Genomic DNA, 25,854 nt, shown 5'->3' with positions numbered 1-25,854 from the left:
GGTTCCCAGGGTTTCTTACTGCTGGTGTCTCTGGGCCCCTCTCCCCTCCTCCACCCACAGGTTCTGGCGAGGGAGTTGTCCAGGCTCTGTGGGTTCTGGGCCCAGCTCTCTGTGTCCTCTGGGCAACCAGGACTGGAGGGAGGGTTGGGGTCAGCCACCAAGAAGGGCTCCAAGCCACCTTCTCTCATGGGAAAGTCCTGTGTCCACAGCCCGTGGCTAGAGGCCTCTGATTCAGCCCAGGGTTGAACTCCTACCTGGAAGCCTCAATGAACAGACCTGAAACCATGAGCTCGAGGCCCTGGGGCCTGGCATGGAGGACATCAGAGGGATGAGGGGTTGAGCCTCCCGTGCCCGAGGCGGATCAGGTCCTGGAGCCTCTCTCCCAGGGTCTGGGGCACTGTCACCCTCACTGAAGGGTGCTCGCATGCTGGTCTCCTTGCTCCGCCAGAGCCCCACGACAAACAGCCTAACCTAGACTGCCCCGTCAGCAGCACTCTGTTTGTGGGGATCCCAGGGGCCCAAATCCACCAACGCCTCTCTCTCTTACTTTGTGTTTATCTTGCTCCCAAATTGGAAGTTCTTCCCAAGGACGACTTGCCAGCGGGCCTCCTACCTCTCTGGACGTTCACCTTCACCAAACTAGTTCACCACTTACCAAACTGCCATAGCCTCCAGCTCCCCCCTCCCCATACAGGACACCAGATGGACAGAGAAGGAACCTCCCAAACCAGCTCCTTCCTGTGATGCCACTTATATAAGCTTTGAGTGGTTCAGCTACATCATTAAGTCTAGATAGACATCTGGCTTCTTGAGGAAGTCCTTACTGTCTCACCTGACAAATGTCAGCGCTGCTTTGGCGCCTTCCTGCCTCCTTGGACCTTCCTTGTCCCTCCCGAGACAGGCCCTGCATAGGCAGTGAGGAAGTCGGGTGCTGAGTGCACAGGGGCACAGGCCCTTTACTTCCTGTTCTGTCATACCCCACCTCCAACCCATCAGCTGGTTCTAGCATCCCTTTCAGAATTCTCTCCAGAATCTGGCCTCTGCTTCCCTCGCTAAGACTGATTGTTCAACCAGTTATCTCCCACACCTCTTCTTTCTGCTTCCTTCCACATCTTTTCTGCTTCTACTCTTGTTCACCATCAGTCCATTCTCAACACAGAAGAGATCCTCTTAACACATAAATCTCATCATGTCACTCCTCTGCTCAAAGCTCTCCAATAGTTTTCTGTTCACTCAGGGAGGAGCCCAAATCCTCTCCTTGGCCTCCAAGAGGATGTGACTCCTATCCACCTTTCTAACCTCACCTCTTGCCATACTTCTCCTTAGTCACTTTGCTCTAGGCTCCTTGAACCTGCCAAACACATTTCTGCCTCAGGACCTCATTGCTTCTTGTTAAGTTTTTTTTTTTTTTTGTCAAAAACACTCTTCTTTCAGGTAAGCACTTTGACTTGCCCCCCTTCTCTTCAGAGAGCTTCCCTGAGCACCTGACCCAAATAGCACCCCTCACTCCTCTATTCTGTTACGCTGCCTCATTTTTCTTCACAGCACAGATTATGACCTCATACATTTCTGTTTGTCTATTTGATTATCATCACTCCTTTCCTATTCCTTGAGAACAGGGACTTATTTTGTTCATTGCTACACCCCCAGTGCCTGGAGGACTGCCTGATACATGGTAGGCATTTAATAAATATCTGTTAAATGAATGAATGAATTACTGTATCCCTTATCTCTTAAACTAGGTTATAAGTGCCTTAAAGGCAGATGCCCCCAACTTTATCATACGTGTGCCCCAGTGTGAACCCTTAGGAACATTGGCAATATATGATCCAAACAATTTGTAAGTATCATGAAGAAACCAGTTTAGCCAGGCACCATGGAAGGATTGGGAACACTGGAATTCAAAAGAGTTGAGTTCCCAACCAGGCTGCCACTGCAGAGCCGTGTGGTCTGGCAGAAACAGTCTGTATGGGACTCTCTTTTCTCACCATGAAGGCAAGTCTTGGACTAGATTTTGGAATCCCATTCACCCTTAATATTCAGTGGTTGTAAATTTAGGGCAATTGTACATTCATTTGACAAATATTTGCTAAGTTTCAGGCACTAAAGGAAAAAACAAGACCCCAATCTTTTTTTTTTTTCCCAAGACCCCAATCTTAAGAGCCCCTGGATTGAAGGAGCAAAATAAAATAGGGTTAGTTTGGCTCTAATAAGAGCTGAGGTGTTTTTTTTTTTTTTTAATTGAACTACAGTTGATTATTGTTTTAGTTTCAAAAGTACTAAACAAGGTTATGTACATTTTTTTCAGATTCTTTTTCCACTATAGATTATTGCAAGATACTGAATATAGTTCTGTTATACAGTAGGTCCTTGTTTCTTTTATATATAGTGGTGTGTATCTGTTAATCCCACAATCCTAACTCATCCCTTCCTCCCCTTCCCTCTTTGGTAACCGTAAGTTTGTTTTCTATGTCTGTGAGTCTATTCCTGTTTTGTAAATAAGTTCACTTGTATTCTTTTTTAGGTTCCACATATAAGTGATAGCATATCATTGTATTTTTTTTACTTCACTTAGATAATTTCTAGGTCCATCCATGTTGCTGCAAAAGGCATTTTTCATTCTTTTTTATGGCTGAGTAATATATTCCATTGTATATGTGTATATATATAAATATATACCCCACATCTTCATCTGTTGATGGACACTTAGATTGCTTCCATGTCTTGCCTATTGAAAATAATGCTATGAACATTGAGGTATGTGTCTTTTCAAATTAAACTTTTTGTCTTTTTTGGAAATATGCTTAGGAGTGGGATTGCTGGATCATATGGTAACTATTTTTAGTTTTAATCACCATACTGTTTTCCACTATGGCTGCACCAATTTACATTCCCACCAATAGTGTAGGAGGGTTCCCTATACTCTACACCTTCTCCAGCACTTATTATTTGTAGACTTTTCAGTTATGGCCATTCTGATCGATGTAAGGTGATACTTCACGGTGGTTTTGATGTGCGTTTCTCTAATAATGTTGAGCATATTTTTATGTGCCTGTTAGCCATCAGTATATCTTCTTTAGAGAAATGTCTATTTAGATCTGCCCACTTAAAAAATATTTTTAAATTTGTATTTTTTTTTTTGGCTGTGCTGGGCCTTATTGCTGCGAGTAGGCTTTCTCTAGTTGCAGTGAGCGGGGAGCTACTCTTTACAGTGCATGGGCTTCTCGCTGCAGTGACTTCTCTTGTTGCAGGGCATGGTTCTAGGGCTCGTCGGCTCAGTAGTGGCGCGTGGGCTCAGTAGTTGTGGCGCATGGGCTTAGATGCTCCACAGCATGTGGGATCTTTCCAGAGCAAGGATGAAATGCGTGTACCCTGACCACTGGACCACCGGGGAAGTCCCCTTTTGCCCATTTTTTTGATTGGATTGTTTGTTTTTCTGATACTGAATTGTATGAGCTGTTGTATACTTCGGAAATTACGCCTGGGTTAGTCACATCATTTGCAAATATTTTTCCCCATTCTGTAGGCTTTTCCCCTTTTGTTTATGGTTTCCTTTGCTATTCAGAAGCTTCTAAGTTCCATTAGGTTCCATTTATTTTGGAGTTTAATTTCTTTTGCCTTAGAAGACTGATCTAAGAAAATATTGCTCCAATTTATATCTGACAATGTTTTGCCTCTCTTCTCTTCTAGGAGTTTTATGGTGTCATGTCTTATTTAAGTCTTTAAGCCACTTTGAGTTTATTTTTGTGTATGGTGTGAAAAGCTGAGTCTTAGAGACAGAAGCACGCCCTGGAGTCAAGGGTGAAAAGTGCACTCTAGACCAAAGAAATGACTGTGCAGGAGGCATGAGGAAAGGAATATTTGCAACTACAGCCACACAATTTATAGCACATAAACAGTTGTTTGAGACAAACAGCTTTTGCTATGCTGATAAATACGCCCTACACCCAACAAAACTAAGGTCTCAGCCAGGAGAACATTCACACCTGGGAAACAGCCAGGAGAGGAATGCCTACAACCTAAGCTGTTCAGGTTTAGGAAGTGACTTGGCAAGTCCCTCACTGCTTGTGACATCTTTCTTCCCCATCGACCTGTGGTGGCTCCAAGGCCACCTCACACCCGTTCACCATAGGCCTTAAGCTGGGCACAAAAGTAGACCAACCACTTGCTGCTCCGTGGGATTCGGAAAAAGGCTTAGGTCTAACTGCAAGTCAGGCGCCCTAAACAGGGCCTGGCGATTGCCCTTGTCATGACGCAACCTCCTCTGCTAGTTGAAGCACCCTTGTTACCAGGCTCGGTGCTCGGAGTCTCCTCCCCACTCATTGGTCCATGGGGAAGCACCTCCGAGGAACCTCTGTTACCCGGGCGAGGATGAGAGCCCATTGGTCCAGACACCTCACAATCCCTCCAACCTCCCCCCACCGCCTGCAGGGTTCGTCCCATTGGTTCGCTCGCTGCCTGTCTCGGGAGCCCCCTGTTGCCTCGGACTAGACTACTTAGCGCCCCGAACGAGCGCCCCCAAGTTGACCCTGTTCCCCATTGGCTGCTCTGGAGACCGCGCCATCTAATGAGGAGCGAAGTGCAAAGCACCAGAGCACGCGCTCCCCGCGGCGGGATCTAGGCTGCAGGAGCGGACCGGCGGCGGCCGAAGCTGCGCAACAGTCAGCTGCCGGGCCTATCTGCAGAGGACACCCGTTCTCCTTCGGACCGGGCCTGGGCTGTAGCTCGGACCCTCTTCCTTCGCGAATCTTGGCATCTCCAACCTGGAACCCAACCTGCAAGGCTCCCGTTAAGTTCGAAGCACCCACGTGGTGTGCAGACTGGCTCAGGGCTGACGTATAATCCAGTCTGTGTCTCCATTTACTTATCCCCTTAATCATTTATCCACCCATACATAGTTCATCGGTTCCTTTATTTGGCATTCTGGGTCCACCTGCCACGCTACCTGTCCACATCCTTCTCTCCAACAGTTTGGGAAATTTTGTACCCTGAAGAATTTGGATTGACATCTGAACGGAAGTGGTGTAGACGAGGGTGAAACCCTGGAGGGACCATGTTCTATTATCCCAATGTGCTTCAGCGCCACACCGGCTGCTTCGCCACCATCTGGTAAGGGCGGGCCCGGCCAGGGTAGGTGCTCTGGGAGGGACACCCAGGGGTCCCAACCTGAGGGCTCCCCCTCCCTCTACACCCCTCATTCTTCTTCCAGGCTGGCAGCGACGCGGGGCTGCCGGTTGGTGAAGCGCGAATACCTGAACGTGAATGTGGTGAAGACCTGGTAAGGTCCATAAAGAGTGGCCCAGGGCTGGGGTGGGTTAGCAGATGGACTGGGCTGGGCAAGGCTGTAGGTCTTTGGTGCAGCAGTGATGGGGGGCATTGTTCCCCCAGCGAGGAAATCCTCAATTACGTGCTGGTGCGAGTTCAGCCCCCGCTGCCGGGTGCACCGCGGCCCCGCTTCTCGCTCTACCTCTCAGCGCAGCTCCAGATTGGCGTCATCCGGGTCTACTCTCAACAATGCCAGTACCTTGTAGGTAAGGCTGGAAGGCTTGGATGTAGGGCAGTGCCGAGTGGTCCTCCCCTGGGCGGGCACTGTAGCTTGCCCTCCCTCACCACAGAAGACATCCAGCATATCCTGGAGCGCCTGCACCGGGCACAGCTGCAGATCCGCATTGATATGGTGGAGACTGAACTGTGAGTGCATCCCTGGGGCTGGGACCACCCGGTCTTTGGAAGGGAACTTGGCCTCAGTCCTTGACAGCCCCCGGTCTCCCTCAGACCCAGCCTGCTGCTGCCTGACCACCTGGCCAGGATGGAGACTCTGGAAGATGCTCCAGACCCCTTTTTTGGGATGATGTCTGTGGCTCCCATGCTGCCTGATCCCTTTGATATCCCTCAGGTAGGTCTCCTCCCCCTCGGACAGCTCAGACTGATGAGCTGACAGTGCAGAGGGGCATGCTATTTCTGTGCCGGTCCAGCACCAGGGTTGGGGGTAGCCTGCTCCAGCTCTGCCCCACAGGAGTCAGTGCAGGGCAGCTGTCATGGTGGGCCTATCCAGACAAGCCTGCTGCACTTACCTATTCAGGACCAACCTAGAGGCAGCTTTGTCTTCACACCATTCCTCCAGGCCCTCAGTGTCCCTCGGCACTGGGTTTTCCATGTCCTTGTCCATCCACTCCTAACACCCCTACAGCTTGGACCAGCTTTTATTGAAGTGCAGTTGATTTACAGCGTTGTGCTAGTTTCAGCAGCACAGCATTCTTTGTGCTGGCTTTTGCTGGGGTCATACACAAACTTATCTCCCCACTAGACAATATCCTCAAGGTCAAGGATCTTTTGTTTCCTCTGTCCCTGACAACACTTGACCCCAGGATGCAGTACTTCTTTCACAAAGTGACCCAGGCTAGATGATTGGGCGGGGGCAGGAATGGAAGGGGAGCTGGATGGTGAGTGGGTTCGGCCTGCATGCTGCTGTTAGTGCCACAGGATTAGGCATAAAGGGGTGTCACTGTCCATTGTCTGAATAAGGTTGTAAAAGTGGGGGAGCAGGGCACTGAAGCTGAATCCCATCTTTTGTTCCCATCCCTTCCCAAAGGTTCGACACCTTCTAGAGGCTGTGACCCCAGAGAAAGTTCCTGAAGAGATCCCTCCTGAAGTCCCCGTAGAGCCTCGGAAGCCAGGTGAGCAGAGACCCTTCTTTCCGGTGAGAGACAGAGGAACGCCCAAGGGCCGAAGAAATAACTGTTTTTGAGCTTCTTTCAGGAGCAAGGCCTTGGGAGGGGCACTACAAGATTCTTACAAGATTGGAATTATTATGCCCATTTTACAGATGAGGAAAGTGAAGTCCATAGTGGTTAAGCAATATGCCTTGGGTCAGACTGCCAGTGACTGGCCAGGGCCTGACTAGAACCCAGGTTGGCTTGACTCGAGTCCGTTTTTGCCTTACGTACATGGGTGTGGGGACTTGAAAAGAAACAGAGGCTGTGTGACTTCCCTCCCCCTCCAGAAAGGATTCGGGTCACCCCCGAAGCCATCACGATCCAGGAGGCGGAGCCCATACGTATGCTGCGGATCGAGGTGAGCTGTCCCCCTGCACACAGAGTCCAAGGCCTGAGTCCTGCGTCTGATGGCCCAGGCCCCCTGTACCCGCTCCTTCTGCCTCCGGAGTCCTGCCTTCTTGCCTCCATTTCTCTACCCCTTCCCTCGATGCCTGAGTACCCATAGGCTCCCTCAGCCTGGCCTGGCCTGGCCCTGTGGCATGTCTCTCAGACAGAAATGAAATTGTCACCTCTCCTGACAGGGTGAACTGGACCTCCCAGAAGTCAGCCGCCGAGAATTGGACCTGCTGATTGCTGAGGAGGATGAAGCCATCTTGTTAGAGGAACGTCGGCTAGGTAGGACCCGCCTGGCAGTGGACGGTCAGACCCCAGGCACTGGCCATCTGGGCCGGGCAATGTTCACATCTCTTCTGTGTCCTAAGCTTGATCCTCTCTTCACAGAATTAAAAGAGGAGCCCTGGGCCCCAGAGCGGGAGATCACAGTACCCCCGCCCTCGCCTTTAGCTCTTGTAGGGTAAGGGCAGGAGCCCCGGGCCAGGTAGGGGTCAGCGCTGGGAGGGTGTTTTCATCCTCTTGCCCATTTCCCCTCAGGGTGGAGGAGGCAGCAGAGCCACTTCCCAGGGAGGTCCTGGCCCCAGAGGAGCTGAAGCCGGAGGTCCCACTTCCCGGTGAGTACCTACTAAACCAGGGTCCTTCCTGGGGGTCCTGGCACAGCTGCTGCAGACAATGCCCTGTAACCCAACTTGCTGAAGGGAGGACCCTCTAGCTTCTCACCTGGGTGGCTTTGAGGGCAAAAGGTGTGGACCTAGACTGTTGTTGCAGAGGTGACACCCCCGCTGGAGCTGCGTCCGCCACCCATCCCAGTCAGCCCTGAGGTGAGTGGTGCCCCTCCACACTGCCTCCTCTGCCAGAGCTCCTCACCCATTTTCAGTTTCCTCAAGGCCCCTGCTGGCTTCCACAGGACTTTGTCCAAGTTTGTACAAGGTAGCCTGGTCCACACCCCATTTTATCCAGCCTAAACTTCCCAGATGGGAACCTCATACAGTGGAGGCTGCACCCCCCGAGTCCCCACCCAAGCCCTTCACCAGGGCACCTCTAGGGATTGGGAGTGTGGGGCCTATTTACAGTCCACCAGGACCTCAGGAAAAAGAGTAATGGGTAGCCTTGCCCCCACCTCCCCTCCCCATTCAGTGGAGGAGGCCCCCAGTCCCCCCACCTCCCAGGGGCCCACCAGCTCGCCGTCGCCGCCGCCAGTTGTTATTCTGGGATGAAGAGACTCAGATCTCCCGGAAGGAATTCCAGGAACAACTGCAAACCAGAGCCCACTGCAGGGAGTGTGTGAGTACACCCCAGCCTCTGGAGGGATGGAGGGAGGCAGGTGCATGCTGGGCCATCTAAACTCCTGGGGGAATCTTGAGAACAGTCCCCAAAACGCATGGGTTGGGGAGCTGCCCATGCAGCACTTCATGACCCTACCTAGCACATCCAAGGGCATCAATTGAAAAATCATTTTAACAATGAGCAGAGCAGGCAGGTGCACGAGCCTGGAAGAGCTGGAAGGCCAGAGGCCTTGGAACGAGGCATTACAGGTGAAGGGCCACAGCTCCTTCCTAACTGGTTTTCTGGCCTTCTCTGCACACAGCCAATGGTCCAGCCTCCTGAGAGGATGATCAGGACCCCTGTGGAGCTGTTCCGAAACCCGACTTACTGTGAGGAGTGATGGGAGCTGGTGTAGGGGATCCTCCACACCCCTATTCCTCACACCTCAACCCCCTCCCTGCTGCCCCTCTCCTCAGCTGGCTGGCTACCCCCAGAACTGCTGGCTTTCTGGACCCACTGTGCCCAGCCACCTCCAAGGGCACTAAGGCGAAGGCTGCCTGAGGAGCTAGAAGAGGCTGAGAGGGAGGCAGCGGCTGAGGAGGAAAGGAGAAAGGCTGAGACTCCGAGCGATATTGAGGTAGCGGCCCCCTCAGTCCTTCCTGGAGCCCCGTCTGCTCTGACTAAAGTCCCACAGGCCGCCTTCTGCCCACATGAGCCAACAGGCCTGCCTTACCCCTGCCCCAGGTGCGATGCTTGGGGCCTTAGCTCTCTTTCTTTCATCCCCAGGTCCTGAGGGAGGCCCAGGAGCCCAGTGGGCCCCTCATGGTATCTTCTGGTAAGTACCTGGAGAAGGGGCAACGGAAACCACCACTCTAACCACTGTCCCGGGAAAGTGGAGCCTCAACTGCTGACAGTTCTTGTCAGTGCATTTAACATAAGGACTCACAGACTGATTATCTTCATTCCCCTCCCTGCCAAGTGCCGTTAGCAAGTCACTGCCCACTGTGGCACCCAGTTGAGCCAGGTGACCCCAAATCCTGACTGCTCAGATGCACACAGATAAGCTCAAGACACTCCCCTTTCCCTGACAGAGCTCTCCCTGGAAGTAGCTGAGGAGGAGAAGACCCGCATCAGCCTCGTGCCCCCGGAAGAGCGGTGGTGAGCAGCGGCCTGCCCGCAGCCCTGGCCAGGAGGGGCAAGCAGTGGGACGGGCCTGTCACCGCTGCCTCCTCCCCTGCTCCGCCCAACTCGTGTGTTCTTCTAGGGCCTGGGTGGAGGCGGAGCAGCCAGAGGCCCCTGTGCTGCCTGTGGTGCCTGAGCTCCCAGAGGTGCCCGTGGAGCTGCCCGTGGAGCTGCCCCCAGAGCCCGAGCTGCTCTCGCTGGAGGCTGTGCACAGGTACCAGGAAGGACGTCCCTCCACGGGTGGCCGGGCTGCGGCCTCACCTGACGGTTCTTGGTTCTTAACCACAGGGCAGTGGCGCGGGAGCTGCAGGCCGACAGGGAGCCCGACTTCAGCAGCCTGGTGCCACCTCTCAGCCCCCGCAGGATGGCCGCCCGTGTCTTCTACCTGCTCCTGGGTGAGTGAGGAGCGTGTGCACCCACGCGGAGGGTGGGGAGCGGACACACGGGCCAGAGGCTGTGGTAGCGACTCCTCTGACCGCCCCCTCCTCCTCTGTTGACCAGTGCTTGCCACACAGCAGATCCTTCGTGTGAAACAAGAAGAGCCATATGGGCGCCTCCTGATCCAGCCAGGGCCCCGATTCCACGACAGTTAAGAGCCAATTTACAAAGCTGCCAGGCAACCAACTACATTACACTGTGTCCTTCTGAACGTGTATCTCTGTCCTTCCTGCTCCTAGAGCTACCGTTCAAGAAGAAAATAAATGCCTTTATTACAGAATGGTGTCACGACTCTGTATTGTCCCACAGCTCCAGCCCTAGGGGACACCCCCGTAAGGCAGCAAGTAAGGCTGGGACTCCAAGTGGGTATGAGGCCCAGGCCCAGAATCTTTGGTAAGGCTTGAGCTGGAACTGGGCTGAGAGCTGGTCTTGGGCATGGGCAGGCTTTGTTCTCTCCAGCCCAGCTGCAGCCCACAGTCTAGGTGAGGCCCAGGACGGCCTGGAGCTCCTGAGCCTTGTCGCCAGGCAGGGAGCCCAGTGCTGAATGGAAGCTGTCGGTGTGCTGTTTGGCCAAGAATGTGAGGAGAAGCAGCAGCGCCGCCTTGGTGTCTGAGTGGAGAGTGAAGAGGGAGACGTCTGGGGAGGACTGGCCCCCAACCCTAGCTGCCCCAGGCCCTCCGAGCCCTGCTGCTCCCTGCCTCCCCCCAGCCCTGCCCACAACTGCCATCCTCACCTGATGGGATCTTGTTCTCGGCCTGGATGAGGCTGTAAATACGAAGGAGCTCTGGAGCCACGTCTACAACCTGTGGGAAAAGATGGGCCAACTAAGGGGAAGGAGAACCTCTGGGCCCCAGCACTGGGGTGGGCAGCAGGAGCCCCGGAGAGGCAGCCTCCCACCTGAGCTGTTTGAGCCTGACACTGATTAACAGACATCCCAAACCACTGTGAACCCTAAGAAGGACCCATGAAACAGGATAGTAGTAATTCTGCAGGGGGATGAGGGGTGGCGGGAGGATGGGATTGTGACCACAGATAATTGACATCCTGGCCTCAAGACCAACAGGAGCTCAGACACTCAGGAGCTCCACCAACACAGTCTCTGAAGGTGCAAGGCAGGGGTGATAGATGGGAGCACTGGGGCGTGGTTCCAGAGCTAGCCACTTGGTTCAGGCAAGTTGTATTCAGAAAGCAGAGCTGCTCTGATTAGAATAGGAGGCAGGGTGGCCCAGAGGAACCAGGCTTCATGGAGCACAGTCTGAAAGAGCCCTGGTCTAGGAAATCAGTTTATGAAAGCTGGGATTTCTGGCTCAGAACAGAGGGTGGAAACGAAGGCTCCCTGAGGAAAAATGCTACGTGGTAAGAGGAAGCCCCTTCTCTCACATTAAAGTCCTGGCTGCCAATCCTGGCATACTAATGAGAAAGCTGAGAAGGGCAGCTTCAACTGATGCTAACTCTGCCCATCAATGAGACTGGAGCATCAAGCCCCTTGCAAGGGCTCCAATATCGGGGTTACCTGGTCAGGGCTGCTCTGGTACAGGAAGCTGAAGAGATGCCCCATGGTGACCCACTCCTCCAGGTCTTCCTTCAGAGGCAGGGCATGCAGCAGGGGGGCCAGCACCTGGACACACAGAAGACTTTGGCCCCTGGCCCCACACGCTCTGCAGCAGGGTCCATGGCCTTGCCTGATGCCCCCCAACCTTACCTGGGGCTCCGGTTTCCTCGTGGGACTGGCTATCAGCAGGCGGGCAAGCGCCCCACAGATGTTGTCATGGACACGATCATGGCGTTCTCGCGCCAGGAGGGGCAGCAGGAGCCCCAGCAGTTTGGGGAAGTGTCTGGTCCAAAGTCAAGGAACAGGCACAGGGGCAGACCGCTCTCCTCCCGAACCCCGGGGCCACGCTCCCAACCACATTCAGGCCCCCCCCTCCTGCAAACTGAGGATACTCCTGGGCAGGGCGACCCCCGTGCTCTGCCAGCACACCCAGTCCAAAGATGGCATTACTTCGTACCTCGGGGTCTGCCTCCCGGGAGGCACTCAATAGCACGGGGAACAGCCGGGACACAAACTGGGCCGACGCGGCACCCAGGCCTTGAATGGACTCCGCCAGTGTTCCCACTGCAAAAGACTTCTCTGCCACTGTGCAGCCCTGCTTCTGGTGAGGGGAGGAGTGCAAGTCAGCCCGGGACGGGGACAGACAGGGGAGGAGGGCACTGGGGCCCGGGAGGAACAGGGTTGGAAGAGAACAGAGCACTCACCGTCTTGCAGAGCAGTAATGGCAGGAAGCCAGCAAAGAAGGGGGCAAAGGCATCTCCCCCAGCCGCAGCTGCCAGGGCAGGGATGGCCTCGCCAGCATGCTCCAGCAACATGGCATCGTATTCAGCCTATGGAGCCAGGTCAGACACTGGAGTGCCAGGGCCAGCTCTGAGCCTGGGACCAGCTCCCATCGCGCTCCTCCGCAACTGCAGGTGGTCTCCCCTGAGGGCTGCCCTTGGTCGACAGGACTGGGGGCCCCTCCCAAGCTAGGCTGGTTTGCAGCTCAGCCTTTCCTCTTTCCTGGTTCTCCTATCCCCGTCCATTGATCCAAGCTGCCCCAAATCCCCACCGCCAGGAAGCCTTCCCTGAATCTCCACTGCCTCGGTGGGGGCAGGGTTGGTTGTTCAGAGCCACCAGCAATCTTTGAGCAGCCCCTGTACCCCCAGGCCAAGGCCAAGTGCACTGTCCACCCTGCCCCGTGGAGATGACCTGGTCCCAGTGTGCACCCGAAGCTCTCACCTGGTCCTCCTCGTCCTCCTCGTCCTCCTCATCAGCGTCCTGACAGGCTGTCTGCGGGAAAGGGCGCTCAGCTCCGTCTGGGCTCTCCAGCCCCTTCCCGGCTCCATGGGGTGGAAGGAGGGGGATGTCTCTGACTAGCCCCACCCGGGGTGGGGCCACCTCCTCACCGTGCAGCCTGCTGCCCTCCTCACCTTCCTTTGCAGCACAGCTTTGAGCACCTGGCAAAGCTCAGCAAGCCGCCCAGGGGGCTGCAGTGCCAGACCCCCACAGCTGCGCAATACCGCCGTCAGGGCCTCCAGCACGGCCATCACCACCTGGCGCTCTCGCTCCCCGTTCACCGCCTGCAGGTAGGATGGCACCACCCGGGCCAGGGCAGCCTGCAGAGCTGGGGACACGATTGGCTGAAGCCCTGGTCAGACCCTACCCCTTTTCCCACCCACCCCGTTTCCTGGCCTCCCCTTCTCACCAGCAGTGTTGGATTCCGAGGGGCAGCTTTGACAGGCTTTGTGCAGTGCACAGCAGAGCTGACCCAGGGCCTCGTGGGCTGCCTTCCGCACGTTCAGGTGAGGGCACTGCAGCATGAGGAGGGGCAGGTCGTGCACGCTGTGTGCAGGGCCCACCCGAGCCCTCTGGCCCTGCTCACCGGCCCACCGGCCCACTCACCTCCAGCAGTTTGAACACTTCTTCAAAGACAGTCTCCATGTAGGGAAGGAAGGCAACGCTGTGACAGACAGACAGACACACCATGGAGAAGAGGGTCCCAGGAGGGGTTCCCAGTGCTGGGGAAGGGCTGATGCCCACCTGGTATTCACAGAGATCTCCCCCAGGGCAGCACAGGTGTCTTCCTTCTCATCAAAAAAGGCATTTCCCACACTGTATCTAGAGAAAGGCGGGCAGGCAGCAGCAATCAATGCCAGGAAGAGCAGAGCTGGCCCTGGGCCCGTCTGTGCCAGGACCCCCGGCCCAGAAGGGCAGCCGCCTCACCCTGAGATCTCTGAGTCATCCTCTTCTTCGTCATCCTCCTCCATGAGCTCCTCCTCTTCCTCACCACTGCTCTCATCGTCAAAAAGAAGGAATGAGCGGCTTCCGTCATACTGAGGCTGGATGGGGAGGCCCAGCAGGGACTTCAGCTCAGCTGGGCCCTGGAGAGAGCTCCCATCCCAGGGGTGGCCTTCCCCCATGGGCCCACACCCTCCCCCTGACCTTCCACTCACCACAATGCCCTCAGTGGAACGCAGAGACAGCAGCATGAGTGTGGTGATCTGTGGCAGGTGGGGAGCCAGGCTCCCACCCATTAGCCCTGATAAGGCTGCAAACAGGCTGTACCTGGGAGAGGCAGGTGGAAGCTGTATAGTCCTGCTTGCTGTAGCCAGGCTGGATGGGGGAGCCCGGGGAACCCATGGTCCAGAACAGGAGGTCTGGGGTCTGGGTGGGGGCAGGGTGACGGCTCACTCACGTGCAGCGCCGCAAGTCAGGATCGTCTACCTGGTCGCACAGGCCCAGCCCCAGCTGGCAGCATTCCTCAGCCAGGGGCCTCATGGGCTCTCCTACTGCCCGCACCAGCACCCCAAGCGTCTCTGCGGAGGCAAGGGCATGGTTAGCACAAGGAGCTCTAGGCTAGAGATGTGCAGGACCGAGGCTTGGGGAACTAGAGGTAGCTGAGGGGGATTCAGAAACCCTCCCACCCCTGGGTACAGTGCGAGGGAAGGAAGACACCTGTGCTGCTCCGGAGCCCATCTCTGTGAACATCAGGTGAGCACTGGCCCTTCCCTGGCCCCGGGAAACTTGCCAGGAGCCCCTCACTTACCCAGGCTCTGGATCCGAACAGGCTGCAGGTCCTCGTGGCTCGTCAACAGGAACTCCCGCAGGTGCGCCATGATGGTGGGGAAGTAGGGCAGCATGGAGGCCTGGGCAGCCGTGGCTATGGATGGAAGGACAGACTCAGAGCCGGCAGGTGAGCCAGGATACCTGCCACAGGCACGGCAAGTGAGTGAACGGTGAGTGAACCCTGGGCGCCCACCTCCTGCCTCGGACTCACCAATGGCTCCCAGGGCGCTCACAGCCAGCTCCTTGGACCGGGAGCTGCTGGGGGTCCTCAGAGGCTGCAACATACACTCCATAAGCTCCGGAAGGTAGGGCTGCACTTTAGGCCCTGTGGGAAAGGGCACCCCTCCAGCAACCAAGGTTCTCATGCCTGCCTCCAGGCCAATCCGCCTTGTGGCCCCACCGCGCCTGTCTCCCTGCCACACCTGTCCCCACCACGGGCAGTGGTTTATGGAGCTGCACATCCTTGCCCTTTCGGCCAAAACCACAGCCCCATCCGCTCCCTCACACCCCCAAATGCCCTCACTACCTAGGTTCTCCACGAAGTTCTCCAGGGCGTAGCAGGCCTTGGCCAGGTGATGTGTGTGCCCAGGAGGCACTGACTTTAGATAGGAGAGGAGCAGTGGCATCACATCCCCAGAATAGCTGCTGATGTGAGGCTGGGGGGAGGAGAAAGGGGGTCTGAGTCAGCTTAGCTGCAGGGCACGCGTCTAAGTGCTGAGGGCAACAGGTATACAGAGGGATGAGCTGAGGGGAGGCTGGTTCCTGGGACGGGGCAGGGGGTTGGGGGAGCGGTGGGAACTCTGGAATGGTGGCTGCCCCCTGCGGCCTTGCTGACCTGTAGGTTCTCTGAGAACTGGCCCAGGGCAAAGAGTGCGGCATTGCGCACAACCTGCGACGGGTCCTCCAGGCTCTTGCACACAATCTGCAGCAGTGGGGGCAGCAGTCTGGATGGGGCAGGACAAGACAATGGAGTCTGAGGGGCAGGCCCTGAGATCCCTGGGCTGAGCCAGGCTGCTATCTCCCCTGGGAAAACCAAGCTTTCTGTCACCAGACGGTAAGCACCGGCCTCTGGGGTATGGACAATGATCTGCCAGATCAGGACGTTTGAGAGGAAGGGCAGATGCTACTGATGATGAGGCTGAAGCACAAGCGCAGCCCAGGACTGCCATGGGCGGTGTGGTCCTCCTCACCATGGCCCACCCTCACTCCAAGACAGGGGAACAAACACCTCTGCCTGATGTGGTCGCCAGCTCCATCGGAGAGTACCGCCAATACCAGGAGCCCAGCCTTGCGCTGGTATGGGCTCTGGCTCCGCAAGGCCTCTTCCAGCATGGGCATCTAGGGGAGCAGATGGCAGTCTCCTGAGACCCCAGCAAGAGCCTGCCACGCCTACCAGAGCCCAAACATCCTCAGCCTCGGAGGGACTAGGCAAACCTGGGGTTAGGAGCACTGGAAGGACAGAGCCACACTTACCAGCAGGGGACAGAGCTTCTCAGGAGGCAAATGGAGTGCCAGCATGTCCACGACCTGGAACAAGACAGGAAGACCCAGCCGGACTCCATCTCTGTTCCGCAACCTTCTCCAACCACCTCACAGCCCAGCCACCGGACCCTCCACATTTATCGCACCTGAACAGCAAAGTGCTTGGGGGTCTCCCCTACCAGCCCAGGATCCAGCTCTTCCTCCTCCACATCCTGGTCCTCAGGATCCAGCTGGCCCAGGGGGGGCTCAGCAGCCATGATGGGGAAAAGGGTGTGCAGCAAGGGTGGCAAGAAGCGATTCTTCAGCAAGGCCTGAAGGGGAAGGATGGAAGGGTGTCCTGAGAATCTGCTCCCAAGATGGGCTCACGTTTAAAATTCTAGCCTTCCAGGCTACAACGGGTCCAGCAGGAGATTCCCAGTCCCCAAGCCAAGAGCTGGGCTGAGTCCAGGCCAAATCTGGAACACCTTAGCTATGGTATTTTATACATCCCCAGAAGGACAGCAAGCCCCAGGAGTGAGGCAGAGGAGGAGATGGGGGTGGGTTGATGTGTGTCAGAAGGCAACTCACCTTGCTCTTGACTTTGACCAAGAAAGTGAGGCAGCAAAGAATACGCACACGTATTGCATCACCCAGGGCCACGTTTTTAGCCACCTGCCCAGAGACCAGCTCAAGTCAGAAACAGGCAAGGAAGCTCCCAGCAGAACAAGCAGCAAGGACAGTGCTGACCCCAGGCTCACCTCCAGGCAGAATGTGAGGACCTCTGAGAGGTGCGAGGTGATGATGGGCACCTCTGACTCCAGCAATTCATCCAAGGCCTCCATGGCCTCACAGGCTTTTGCCTACCAAACAGAGAAGTCACAGGCCTATTATGCTCTTCTTTAGTGGATCAGGCTGAACACTCCTGCAACCTTCCTCCTTCCAACAGAGCTCCCACCCAAATGTCCTTACTTCATCTATGGGGATCAGAGTTTGCACGGCCACGATGAGCTTGGGCACCAACATCCGCGCAAGAGGCTGGAGGACACAAGATGAGATGAATCACAGACAGCATGACACAGCCTAATCTCCAGCCCGAGAAACTGGCAGCTTCCTCAAAGTCTGGACATAGGAGGAGTCCAGGGACAGCCACCCACAGGATCCCCTCTCAACTGTTAGGCAGAACAAAAACCAGGGAAAGAATCTCAAGTAGATCTGCGTCCACTAGGGGAAGGACACGAAAGCCCGAGGACAGGAACCAAGGAAGGTAAGGGCCCACATCTCACCACATCATCAATGCCGAGGTAAGGGGCCATGGTAGTCAGAGTGCGCAGGGAATAGAAGAGGAGCCCAGGAGAGCCCACCTCACCAAGGGTCTCATTCAGAAGTCGAAGAAGCTCCCGGTGGTGGGGTCGGAAGGCCTCGGGTCGGGAGGTCACCACCACACTTAGAAGCAAAAGCCCCATCTGCTCAGGAAGAAGGGTTGAGAGGGAAAAGCTTAGAGTCTATCCAGCCTCTGGGTCTCTTCCTCCCACCAACCATGTGACAGTACCTCTCTCTCCGGGATGTGGGGGCTGTGTGTGCTGTGCTGAAGAAGCTGCAGGAGCTGAGGCCAGGCCTCCAGGCCTTCTTTTCGGAAAATGGCAGCTGAGAGCTGGGCCAGGCTAAGACTCACAGAATGCCTGCAAACAGGAGAGATTCCCCACCCTATATCACCCAACTCCCCTTCTGTACACAATGGCTCTGTCTCCCTAGGATGGCCAGAAGAGAAACCTCCAGGTGTGTGCACATGGTCTCTGCCAAGTTGGGACACAGAAGATGGCAACTCAGAAACAAGAAGCGTGGTGGGCTGTTTATAATAGCCAGGACATGGAAGCAACCTAGATGCCCATCAGCAGATGAGTGGATAAGAAAGCTGTGGTACATATACACAATGGAGTATTACTCAGCCATTAAAAAGAATACATTTGAATCAGTTCTAATGAGGTGGATGAAACTGGAACCTATTATACAGAGTGAAGTAAGCCAGAAAGAAAAACACCAATACAGTATACCAACGCATATATATGGAATTTAGAAAGATGGTAACAATAACCCTGTGTACGAGACAGCAAAAGAGACACTGATGTATAGATCAGTCTTATGGACTCTGTGGGAGAGGGAGAGGGTGGGGAGATTTGGGAGAATGGCAGTGAAACATGTATAATATCATGTATGAAACGAGTCGCCAGTCCAGGTTCGATGCACGATACTGGATGCTTGGGGCTGGTGCACTGGGACGACCCAGAGGGATGGTATGGGGAGGGAGGAGGGTTCAGGATGGGGAACACAGGTATACCTGTGGCGGATTCATTTCGATATTTGGCAAAACTAATACAATATTGTAAAGTTTAAAAATAAAATAAAATTTAAAAACAAACAAACAAAAAAAAGAAGCGTGGTGGGGTTGACCTCATATTGAATTTCAGTTCCATTCTCTGACTCGAGTTTGCCAGACCATCACAGCCCACTCTCAAGAACTTTAGTCTTTAATACATCCTGAGAAAAATTCTTCCTCCACCCTTGATCTAGAACCAAAGTCCCTGCCCCCCAAGACCCAGCCTAGAGCTGAAAAAGAAGTTACAAACCCGGAGGTCTCAGCCTGGAGTCTGTTAGAACCCCGGGGGGTGGCAGGTAGGCACTTACTCTGTCTCTCTCTGGAGGACCGTCAGGACCAAGGACTTGATGCTGGAACACAGGTGGCAGAAGATTGGTACCCAGGAGCCGCCTCAGTCTGGCCCCGCCCCGCCCCTGGCCCAACCCACCTCTCCCGTTGCTCTGCCGCCAGCCGACGCCAGCGGGTGCTCAGTCGTCTGCGGGTCAGCACGGCCGCGAACTGGCGGATCTGGGACAAGGAAGCAGATACGTGAGGGGCCGGGCCGGGACGAGGAAGCAGGCGTTTGGGGGTCCGGGGAAGGACGAGGAAGCGGGCGTGTGAGGACCGGGGCACGAAGATGCTGAGCGGATGGCCGAGGGCAGGAGCTAGGACTTAACATGTGGCTCACTACAGCTCAGCGGGAAGGGCCAGAAGCCTCACCTGAGGGTCGCCCCCTGAGGCCAGCAGTTCGCAGAGCGCGGACAGGGAGGCGGGGTCCCGAAGAGCGATCTGGAGCTGCTCGGTGGCCTGGGAAGAGGCTGAGGGTCAGAGTCGGGCCGTTCCCGCAATCCCCTACTCGCCCTGGCCCGGTCCCGCCTGCCCCGTACCCGACGGATGCGCTCGGTGTCCGGCAGCAGCAGCTCCCGCAGGATCTGTTCCAGGCCAGCGGGCTCCATGGCAGCAGCGGAGCCGCGGCTGCGGACCGGGAGGGGGGAGGGACAGCACGTGGAGGCTCTGAAACCCGCTTCCGGCGGAAAGGGCGTTACTCCGCGCCCCTCCCGTCACCAGGGTGATTCAACTCGCTTCCAGCGGAGTTCGGGCTCTACCACTTCCGTTGGGCCGAGCGCCGGCTGAGCCGCGGAAACAGGGCCCTGGTAATATAAGTTCCCCCAGCAGACAGTTCCAAAGCTCCGCGGAGAATTCCAGTTCCGTGCATTTCGCGGCCGACCCGGCTTCCTACGGGACATTGCCCTTAACGGCAGGGCATGAGTTCCTATAGCCAGACCAAACCTTTTTCTTAATAAATTTTATTTTGGTATTGTAAAAAGAAAAATCAGGCCCAAAACTAAAAGCAACTTAAAAAATTCAAATATATACTCCTTATAATAATAGAGATTTATAATTTCCAGGCCCTCTGGTGAAGGGAGACCCAAAGGGCAAAGGGGAAGGCAACAAAACCACCACACAAGTCAGTCACTCAATCGAAGAGATGTTGGTATGAATGGGGGGGCAGCATGAAGAAAGGGAAAGAGCAATAGTTTTGCCACCCAAAACTCAGTCCATCTTGAGGTTAACATAGATATAACGGATGAACTTTAGGGAAGAAAAAAAGGAGATGGTGCCCAGCATGAGGAAGAAGACGTATCCAGTTAGTAAGGAGTAGCCAAAGAACTCTACTGTCTGTACCGTCCCTGACATGTTGGAGCGACGGGCATAATAGAAAACTGAGTAGAGGAAGATGAAGAGCCCAGTGGAGCCAACACTCAGCACAGATCGCCACCACCAGCGGTAATCCTCTCCAGACAACTGGAAGTAGGTGAGTGCGATGGAGATGCAAGCCCCCACACTCAACAGGATGGCGAAGACGAAGAAGAGGATGCCGTACAAAGTGTACTGCTCCCGACCCCATACTGTGGCAAAGATGTAGTACAGCTCCACAGAGATGGCACTGTGAAGAGAAGAGATGGTAGACAGCAGTTAAAGGACTGTGTGCATTGCCAGCGCAGCGGCCAGGCCAAATCCAGCCACCACCCTTCCGTGTTACCGGGTCACTATGGAAAGTGGGCCCTCGCCTCTTCCTGCCCTGGAGTTCCTGGCTTGATGGGGATTGTTTTTAACCTATGATTAGCTGCTTTCGTTTCAAGAACATCTTTGGTAGGTTGAGAGCAGAGATTTTGTCTGTTCTGTTTTGCACTGTATTTGCCTGGCATGAAAAGGTACTCAACAAATTGAGTAATCAAAAGGGTTTTAAGCCCCACATGGTGTCACTAAGGTCAGAAACTAGGAAGACAGTGAAAGGACCAATGTCTCTGGAGAGCTTTTCAAATTAAGACACCCTCATACTTGAAATGATTCTCCTGCTTGGAGAAAGGAGGAACCACTTAGTGATCTCTTAATGGTACAGCTGAACCAGGGACCATCACTGACATTGGGTTAGGGTACTGGTGAGTAGGGAAGGGGAAAGTTAAGGTCAGGATCCTGAGAGTGATGGCCACAGAATAAAGGGAGGATACCTGAAAGGTAGGAAGCCACCAACAGTCATGTGGACGAGCGTAGACTTGTACCAGGGCTGGGGCGGGATTTCCCGGGCGATGTTCTTGGTGCGACAAGGTGCATCAAAGGGGCTAGCGTTGTTCTTCCCGAAGATGCCTCCAATGACAGTGAGGGGAAAGCCCACCAGCAGCCAAACCGTTAGAAGCAGAAGGATGGTAGTGGCTGGCAGAGCCTGTGTTGAACCATTGGCCCAATGCACGGAGTTCACCACACTCCACGTCAGGAAGAAAGGCACTGCAGGGATGGGCCCCCAGAGGGAGGGTCAGCACTAGGAGCTACATCCCTGGGAGCACCAATCAGACTGGACCTAAAGGGGTGAGGAGTGAAACATCCTGCTCCCAGGCTGACTCCACCCTTTTCATGTCTTGTTCTTTGTTCCCTGGCTTACCAACACTCCCTCCACTACCCATTATCATTAAGGATCAAGGCAAGCCCGTTACATAATGATCTACAAATGACAAATCCACCTGCCTCCAAGGACTTGTCCTGCCATAGCACTGGCTGACTCCTAGTATGAGACATTCCTTTGAATTAAGGCCCTGTTTTCAGAAAGCTTTGGTTCAAATGTAAATGTGATGGAACAAAAATCAGACACTTGATTTGGAAACACAAAAGGTTCAGAATGCAAATTACTGTCTTTGAAAGGACAAGCTGGCTTGAAAGGCTGGAGTGGGGTAGCCCACTTCCAAATTTAAAAAGCTTCGGGAAAAAGAAAGGGAGTATCAAAAGATAAATTAAAAAATGTTATTTCAGTGGAATGGTTGAGAATACAGGCTCTAGAATTTGCCTAGTTATGAAACCTGCTTTTTAGAAGTATAATCTCAGGCAAGTTACCCAACCAGCCTTAAGCTGAAGTTCCTCATCTGTAAAATGGGAACAAGAGTACCAACTTCATAAAGTCAGTAATGAGGATTAAATGAGATGAAGGCATGTCAAGTGCTTATCATGCTGCTTAGAACATTTTAAGGGCTTAATCATTTTTAACTATGGAAAAAAATGCATTTTTGTTTTTTGAATAGTTTTTTTAGTGTTTCTTTTGCCTATTTTCATTCCCTTAAAGCCTTACTTGGACTCTATCTCAGGTTCCACAATGTGTTCTAAGTTCCTAAATTGGCCCACCAGGAAACAGGCAGTCATACCAGAGAAGAGACTGGTGGTGAGAATGATGTTCCACACCCAGCGCTCGCCTCCAATCTGCCGGTAGAAGTGGCTGGACACGTAGCCAGAGATGCAGCAAGTCAGGGCATACAACAAGATGGCTGCTGAATTAATAGCCCCATGACGGTGCACGTTGAACATGCCCAACAGCGCCATGACAATAATGCCTGCAGGGTGGTAGTGGAAAGCCTGTGTTAGATCTCATTTATCCCACTTCAGAGGGATCAGCCAGCCCCCTTTCTCCCAGACCCAGGGCTTCCAATATCCCCCAGTTCTGTTGTCCAGAAAACCCACAACAGAATATATGCATCCTCGCTAGAGCCATCCCACCCCTTAGGTCTGCCCCTCAACTTGAACAGAAAAGATCTGATCTTTTTTCTGAACAAACCACCTACTTAGTGCTACCCCTTGAAAGAAATCCCTGATTAACTGTTATCACCTCACCAGTGCCAAGGGCCAGGAACTGGGCACCCACACCAAGCACAGCACAGAGCAGACCACGGTATGGAGGGAAGCGGAAGACATCTGTATGGATAATTTTCCAGCCATTGTCACTTTGGTCAAAGTCATCACCAGAACCTGCAGAGGTTGTCTCTTCATCTAAGTTGTACCGAGCCAGGTCATTTCGAAGCACACGCATGAGAATAACAGCCACAAAACCCACCAGTAAAAACACAAGCACCATGGAATTGATGATGGACAACCAATGGATTTCCAGTGTTCGGGGAAAGAAACCACCATCATCGCCACGGCGCCTGTCACTCCGACGCTCAACTGATGTCTCAGACCAGCGCACACTGTAGGTGTGGGTGAGGCCTAGAAACTCATCAGGCCGTAGCCCATCTAAACTGTGGGGCTTGACGTCCCGCACTGAGACATTGGCAAATATAATTCGATCTCCATGGAATTCTAGATGGAAGTCCAAATGGGTCCAGAGTCCTATCTTGTGGCTGTGAGGCAGGAAGCCACTCTCCTCCATGTAGCCCACAAAGCCACGGATTGGCAAGTCGTCCACCACAAATTCAAAGTAATATAGTTCCTCAATGGCCTGGCGTAGCTGTTCCACCTACAGAGAGCAAGTCAGGAGTCAGACAAGGCCTTCCCAAGCAATGGATTAGAGCAGGATTTCAGCCTCAGCACTAATGACATTTTGGGCTAGATGATTCTTTGTTGTTGGGGGGCTACGCATTGTAAGATGCTCCATCCCTGGCTTCTCACTAAATGTCAGCAGCAGCCCCCAATCCCGACAATCAAAAATATCTCCAGACATTGCCAAATGTCCCTTGAGAGACAAAAACCCTCTGCTGAGAGCCACTGGATCAGACCCTAGTATGTTGTGATTCTCCTAAATGAACAAGTATCATTTGTCAGGATGAAGGCCTTAGAAGGAGAGGGAGAAGGTGTAGGAAGGCCTAGAGTAGACCAAGGGAAAATGCCCTAAGATAGGAATCGCTGAAGAAAACAGCATGACAGGCAAAACAGAGTGTAAAGGAGCCAGTTAACATAGCTGAGAGGTAGGAATGGAAAAAAATGACTACGTAGGAGTTGGGACCTTATGATCAACAGAGAAGCTTCGAGTCAGGAGCCCTGGGCTCTCATATCAACTCTGCAATCCACCATCTATGTAGTCTCGAAAAAAGTTACTTCTGAGCAAGGATGTTTCTGTATCAACCAACTGTCCTGCCTGTCACATAAAGTTGTAGTTAGAATCAAATCAGATCATTTCCATAAAGGTGCTTTGAAAACCATAAACTCAAGGTCCTGGGAGGGTGGGCTGAGTCCCAGTCACAGTGGAGAGGCTGACCTGTGCGGAACTGAGCTGCATGTGGCACAGAACTCTCTTCTCCACATTCTCCCGAAAGCGGATCTCGTACAGAGACTCTGCCATTCGGTCCCCATCCAGCACTTCGCCCAGGCTGAGGCTTTTGTGGCGTATCTTCTCAGGGCAACAGACTGGAAGCTGATAGTAGTGGTAAGTCTCCTGAGGATTATGGTAAGGTCCCACTTTGTTGACATACAGAATGACGGGGTCGCCGGCCTTGTAGTGTGTCACACCTTCCACCCCCGGCTCACGGCCTGTGAGCAGCAGCAGCAGCAGGAGCGGCCACCACCGGCAGCTCCAACTTCGAGGGTGCCCTAGGACTGTCATCCTTAAGGCAGCGGAACCTGTTCGAGGGAGTCCTGCAGTTATGGGAACCAGGGATCAAATGACGCCCCAGGTCAGGTTCTTCGAACTGAAGCCGATGGCTCCAATTCCTCCCCCTGGCCTTTCCTCCCATCCCTCGGGAGACCACCACCCCCAGTCCCCACCGCCACACCACACCAAGTCTCTCTAGCCCCAACATTAAGTTCCGCCTCTGCTCTTGTAGTCCTCTGAACCTGGGGTCCCCCCTCCAGCAGCCATCCTGCCTGGGACCTCCCCGCGAGCCCCAGCCCATTTCCATGGCAACGCCACGCGGCCCCGCACCTCCGGCACCTTCCCGCTGTAGCCCCGGGGTGCTCTCCGCGCGGGAAGGGCTGGCCGAGGAGGCCTCTGCGGCCCCGTAGCCGCTCTTGCGCTCCAGCCGGGGTCTCCCCCAAAGCGGCGCGCTAGCGGGGGGCCTGGAGAGGACTTGACGACCGACCTCCACGGGGCTGGCCGCCGCGGTGCCTGATCACAGCGGCTGCGGCCGCACCGCAAAACATCGCGCTCGGCTCACCTCAGTGCTGCCGGAGGAACTTTCTACGGCTGGAGGCTCGGCCCACCTCTGCAGACCCAGCGACTCTCCGCTAGTGCGTCGCCCGGCGCGGGGCCCTCCCGGCAATCGAAAGGGCAGCTCGGGACACGTCAATCTTACCCCTTCCGCCTTCGCCCGCAGGGACCTCAGCCCCGCGGAAAACTCCTTTCCTGGAGCTTGGAGGGAGCCACGCCCCCCGGCTGAAGCCGATGCTACGCGATCCTGTTTGCACTGGAGGGGTTGCGGTTGAGACCTCGCTAAGAGGACACAAACACCTTTTTTTGGATAAGAGTCGCCGACAGTCCGTCCCCTCTCGGGAAGTTTGGGATTGGACGCCTAAGAGCAGTGCCCGCCGCGCGCACCGAGTGACCGTCCGGATCCCGGGGGCGGCTAGCCCACGCCTAGTGGATGCCCGAAGCGTTTGCCGGCTGAACCAACGGGACTCGCCGCCGAGTGCTTAGGCCGAGTCCCGAGAGGTGGTTCAAGGTTCCCACCGAGGACGAGGATGAGGCTTTGGGCGTTGCTGTGCTAGGACAGCGAGGACACAGCCCGTACAACGGCCCTGGAGTCGGATCTCACCTCACGGCTGCTCTGCCAACAGTCATAAATGGCCTCTCGCCAAAAACCAAATACGTAAATAAAAGTATCTTTCCGAGGCTGTACTGGAGGCCTCCTTGACTGTATAGTGACCGTCCTGTGTCCGACGATAGGCAGGCCTGGGCCAGGTCTGGTGCAGAAGCAGGCAAAGAGATCGGGTTTTTTACCCCGTGAGTTGGGCAGCCTGATGCTTATTATTAATTGCAGGTAAAGCATCTTAACATGCCTTGATCGCTGTTTTTATTTTTATTTACCTGTGTGTATGTGTTTGTTGTAGTTTAGTCGCTCAGTCGTGTATGACTCTTTGCGAACCCATGACTGCAGCACTCCAGGCTTCCCTGTCCTTCACCGTCTACCGGAGCTTACTCAAACTCATGTCCATTGAGTCAGTGATGCCATCCAACCATCTCATCCTCTGTC

The 25,854-nt window shown here is 54.6% G+C and overlaps 3 protein-coding genes and 1 non-coding gene across 11 annotated transcripts; 1 reads left to right on the top strand and 3 right to left on the bottom strand.

The window, feature by feature from the left end:
- The first annotated feature begins 32 nt into the window (after positions 1-32).
- REC8 (REC8 meiotic recombination protein) lies at positions 33-10,275 on the top strand. Of its 5 annotated transcripts, none has more exons than XM_005211330.5 (19): positions 33-5,109; positions 5,210-5,278; positions 5,389-5,531; positions 5,616-5,691; positions 5,776-5,896; positions 6,593-6,677; positions 7,004-7,074; positions 7,298-7,391; positions 7,497-7,569; positions 7,647-7,723; positions 7,878-7,930; positions 8,247-8,393; positions 8,698-8,764; positions 8,852-9,012; positions 9,162-9,210; positions 9,467-9,533; positions 9,640-9,771; positions 9,846-9,952; positions 10,059-10,275. In XM_005211330.5, exons 1-19 carry the CDS (start codon positions 5,054-5,056, stop codon positions 10,148-10,150), a joined length of 1,740 nt encoding a protein of 579 aa, XP_005211387.1. In that variant the 5' UTR covers positions 33-5,053; the 3' UTR covers positions 10,151-10,275. The 5 variants fall into 5 exon arrangements, with proteins under 5 accessions (XP_005211387.1, XP_059746356.1, XP_059746357.1 ...); NM_001191288.1 differs by having other exon boundaries at positions 4,457-5,109; positions 7,298-7,415; positions 10,059-10,269; XM_059890373.1 differs by having other exon boundaries at positions 7,298-7,569.
- On the bottom strand, positions 10,276-19,427 carry IPO4 (importin 4). The gene is made up of 30 exons (NM_001083661.1): positions 19,297-19,427; positions 19,130-19,216; positions 18,858-18,937; positions 18,739-18,780; positions 17,606-17,735; positions 17,340-17,519; positions 17,026-17,091; positions 16,815-16,916; positions 16,645-16,728; positions 16,224-16,388; positions 16,069-16,122; positions 15,824-15,933; positions 15,431-15,539; positions 15,122-15,251; positions 14,807-14,920; positions 14,576-14,689; positions 14,225-14,345; positions 13,983-14,094; positions 13,753-13,868; positions 13,570-13,647; positions 13,432-13,489; positions 13,235-13,340; positions 12,960-13,153; positions 12,769-12,819; positions 12,252-12,377; positions 11,940-12,148; positions 11,698-11,830; positions 11,509-11,613; positions 10,729-10,798; positions 10,276-10,604 (listed from the first exon to the last, which is right to left on the bottom strand). Exons 1-30 carry the CDS (start codon positions 19,363-19,365, stop codon positions 10,474-10,476), a joined length of 3,246 nt encoding a protein of 1,081 aa, NP_001077130.1. The 5' UTR covers positions 19,366-19,427; the 3' UTR covers positions 10,276-10,473.
- Positions 19,428-19,700: 273 nt separating this feature from the next.
- TM9SF1 (transmembrane 9 superfamily member 1) lies at positions 19,701-25,699 on the bottom strand. 4 transcript variants are annotated; one of them, XM_005211380.5, is made up of 6 exons: positions 24,820-25,699; positions 23,925-24,301; positions 22,565-23,186; positions 22,102-22,287; positions 20,923-21,196; positions 19,701-20,357 (listed from the first exon to the last, which is right to left on the bottom strand). In XM_005211380.5, exons 2-6 carry the CDS (start codon positions 24,267-24,269, stop codon positions 19,964-19,966), a joined length of 1,821 nt encoding a protein of 606 aa, XP_005211437.1. In that variant the 5' UTR covers positions 24,270-24,301; positions 24,820-25,699; the 3' UTR covers positions 19,701-19,963.
- On the bottom strand, positions 21,198-21,250 carry MIR11989 (microRNA mir-11989). The gene has a single exon (NR_162297.1). It is a non-coding gene; the product is annotated as a microRNA mir-11989 (primary transcript).
- Positions 25,700-25,854: the final 155 nt, after the last annotated feature.

This window comes from Bos taurus, chromosome 10 (genome assembly GCF_002263795.3).
Source record: "Bos taurus isolate L1 Dominette 01449 registration number 42190680 breed Hereford chromosome 10, ARS-UCD2.0, whole genome shotgun sequence".
Taxonomy (NCBI): domain Eukaryota; kingdom Metazoa; phylum Chordata; class Mammalia; order Artiodactyla; family Bovidae; genus Bos; species Bos taurus.
The sequence above is the reverse complement of the archived record's forward strand: the minus strand, read 5'-3'. Positions and strand labels throughout refer to the sequence as shown.

Bases quoted from the DNA above. Each gene is read 5' to 3' on its own strand.
- REC8 (XM_059890372.1), top strand. From the start codon at position 5,054: ATGTTCTATTATCCCAATGTGCTTCAGCGCCACACCGGCTGCTTCGCC. The intron at 7,570-7,646 runs GTAAGGGCAGGA...ATTTCCCCTCAG, and splicing joins TCGCCTTTAGCTCTTGTAGG to GGTGGAGGAGGCAGCAGAGC. The intron at 9,772-9,845 runs GTACCAGGAAGG...TCTTAACCACAG, and splicing joins TCGCTGGAGGCTGTGCACAG to GGCAGTGGCGCGGGAGCTGC.
- IPO4 (NM_001083661.1), bottom strand. From the start codon at position 19,365: ATGGAGCCCGCTGGCCTGGAACAGATCCTGCGGGAGCTGCTGCTGCCG. The intron at 17,736-18,738 runs GTAAGTGCCTAC...TCCTGTTTGCAG, and splicing joins GTCCTCCAGAGAGAGACAGA to GCATTCTGTGAGTCTTAGCC. The intron at 16,123-16,223 runs GTGCGATAAATG...GTCTTGTTCCAG, and splicing joins CCAAGCACTTTGCTGTTCAG to GTCGTGGACATGCTGGCACT.
- TM9SF1 (XM_005211380.5), bottom strand. From the start codon at position 24,269: ATGACAGTCCTAGGGCACCCTCGAAGTTGGAGCTGCCGGTGGTGGCCG. The intron at 22,288-22,564 runs GTGAGGTGATAA...ACCACCCTGCAG, and splicing joins GTTCCTGGCCCTTGGCACTG to GCATTATTGTCATGGCGCTG. The intron at 21,197-22,101 runs GTATGACTGCCT...CCATCCCTGCAG, and splicing joins CACCACCAGTCTCTTCTCTG to TGCCTTTCTTCCTGACGTGG.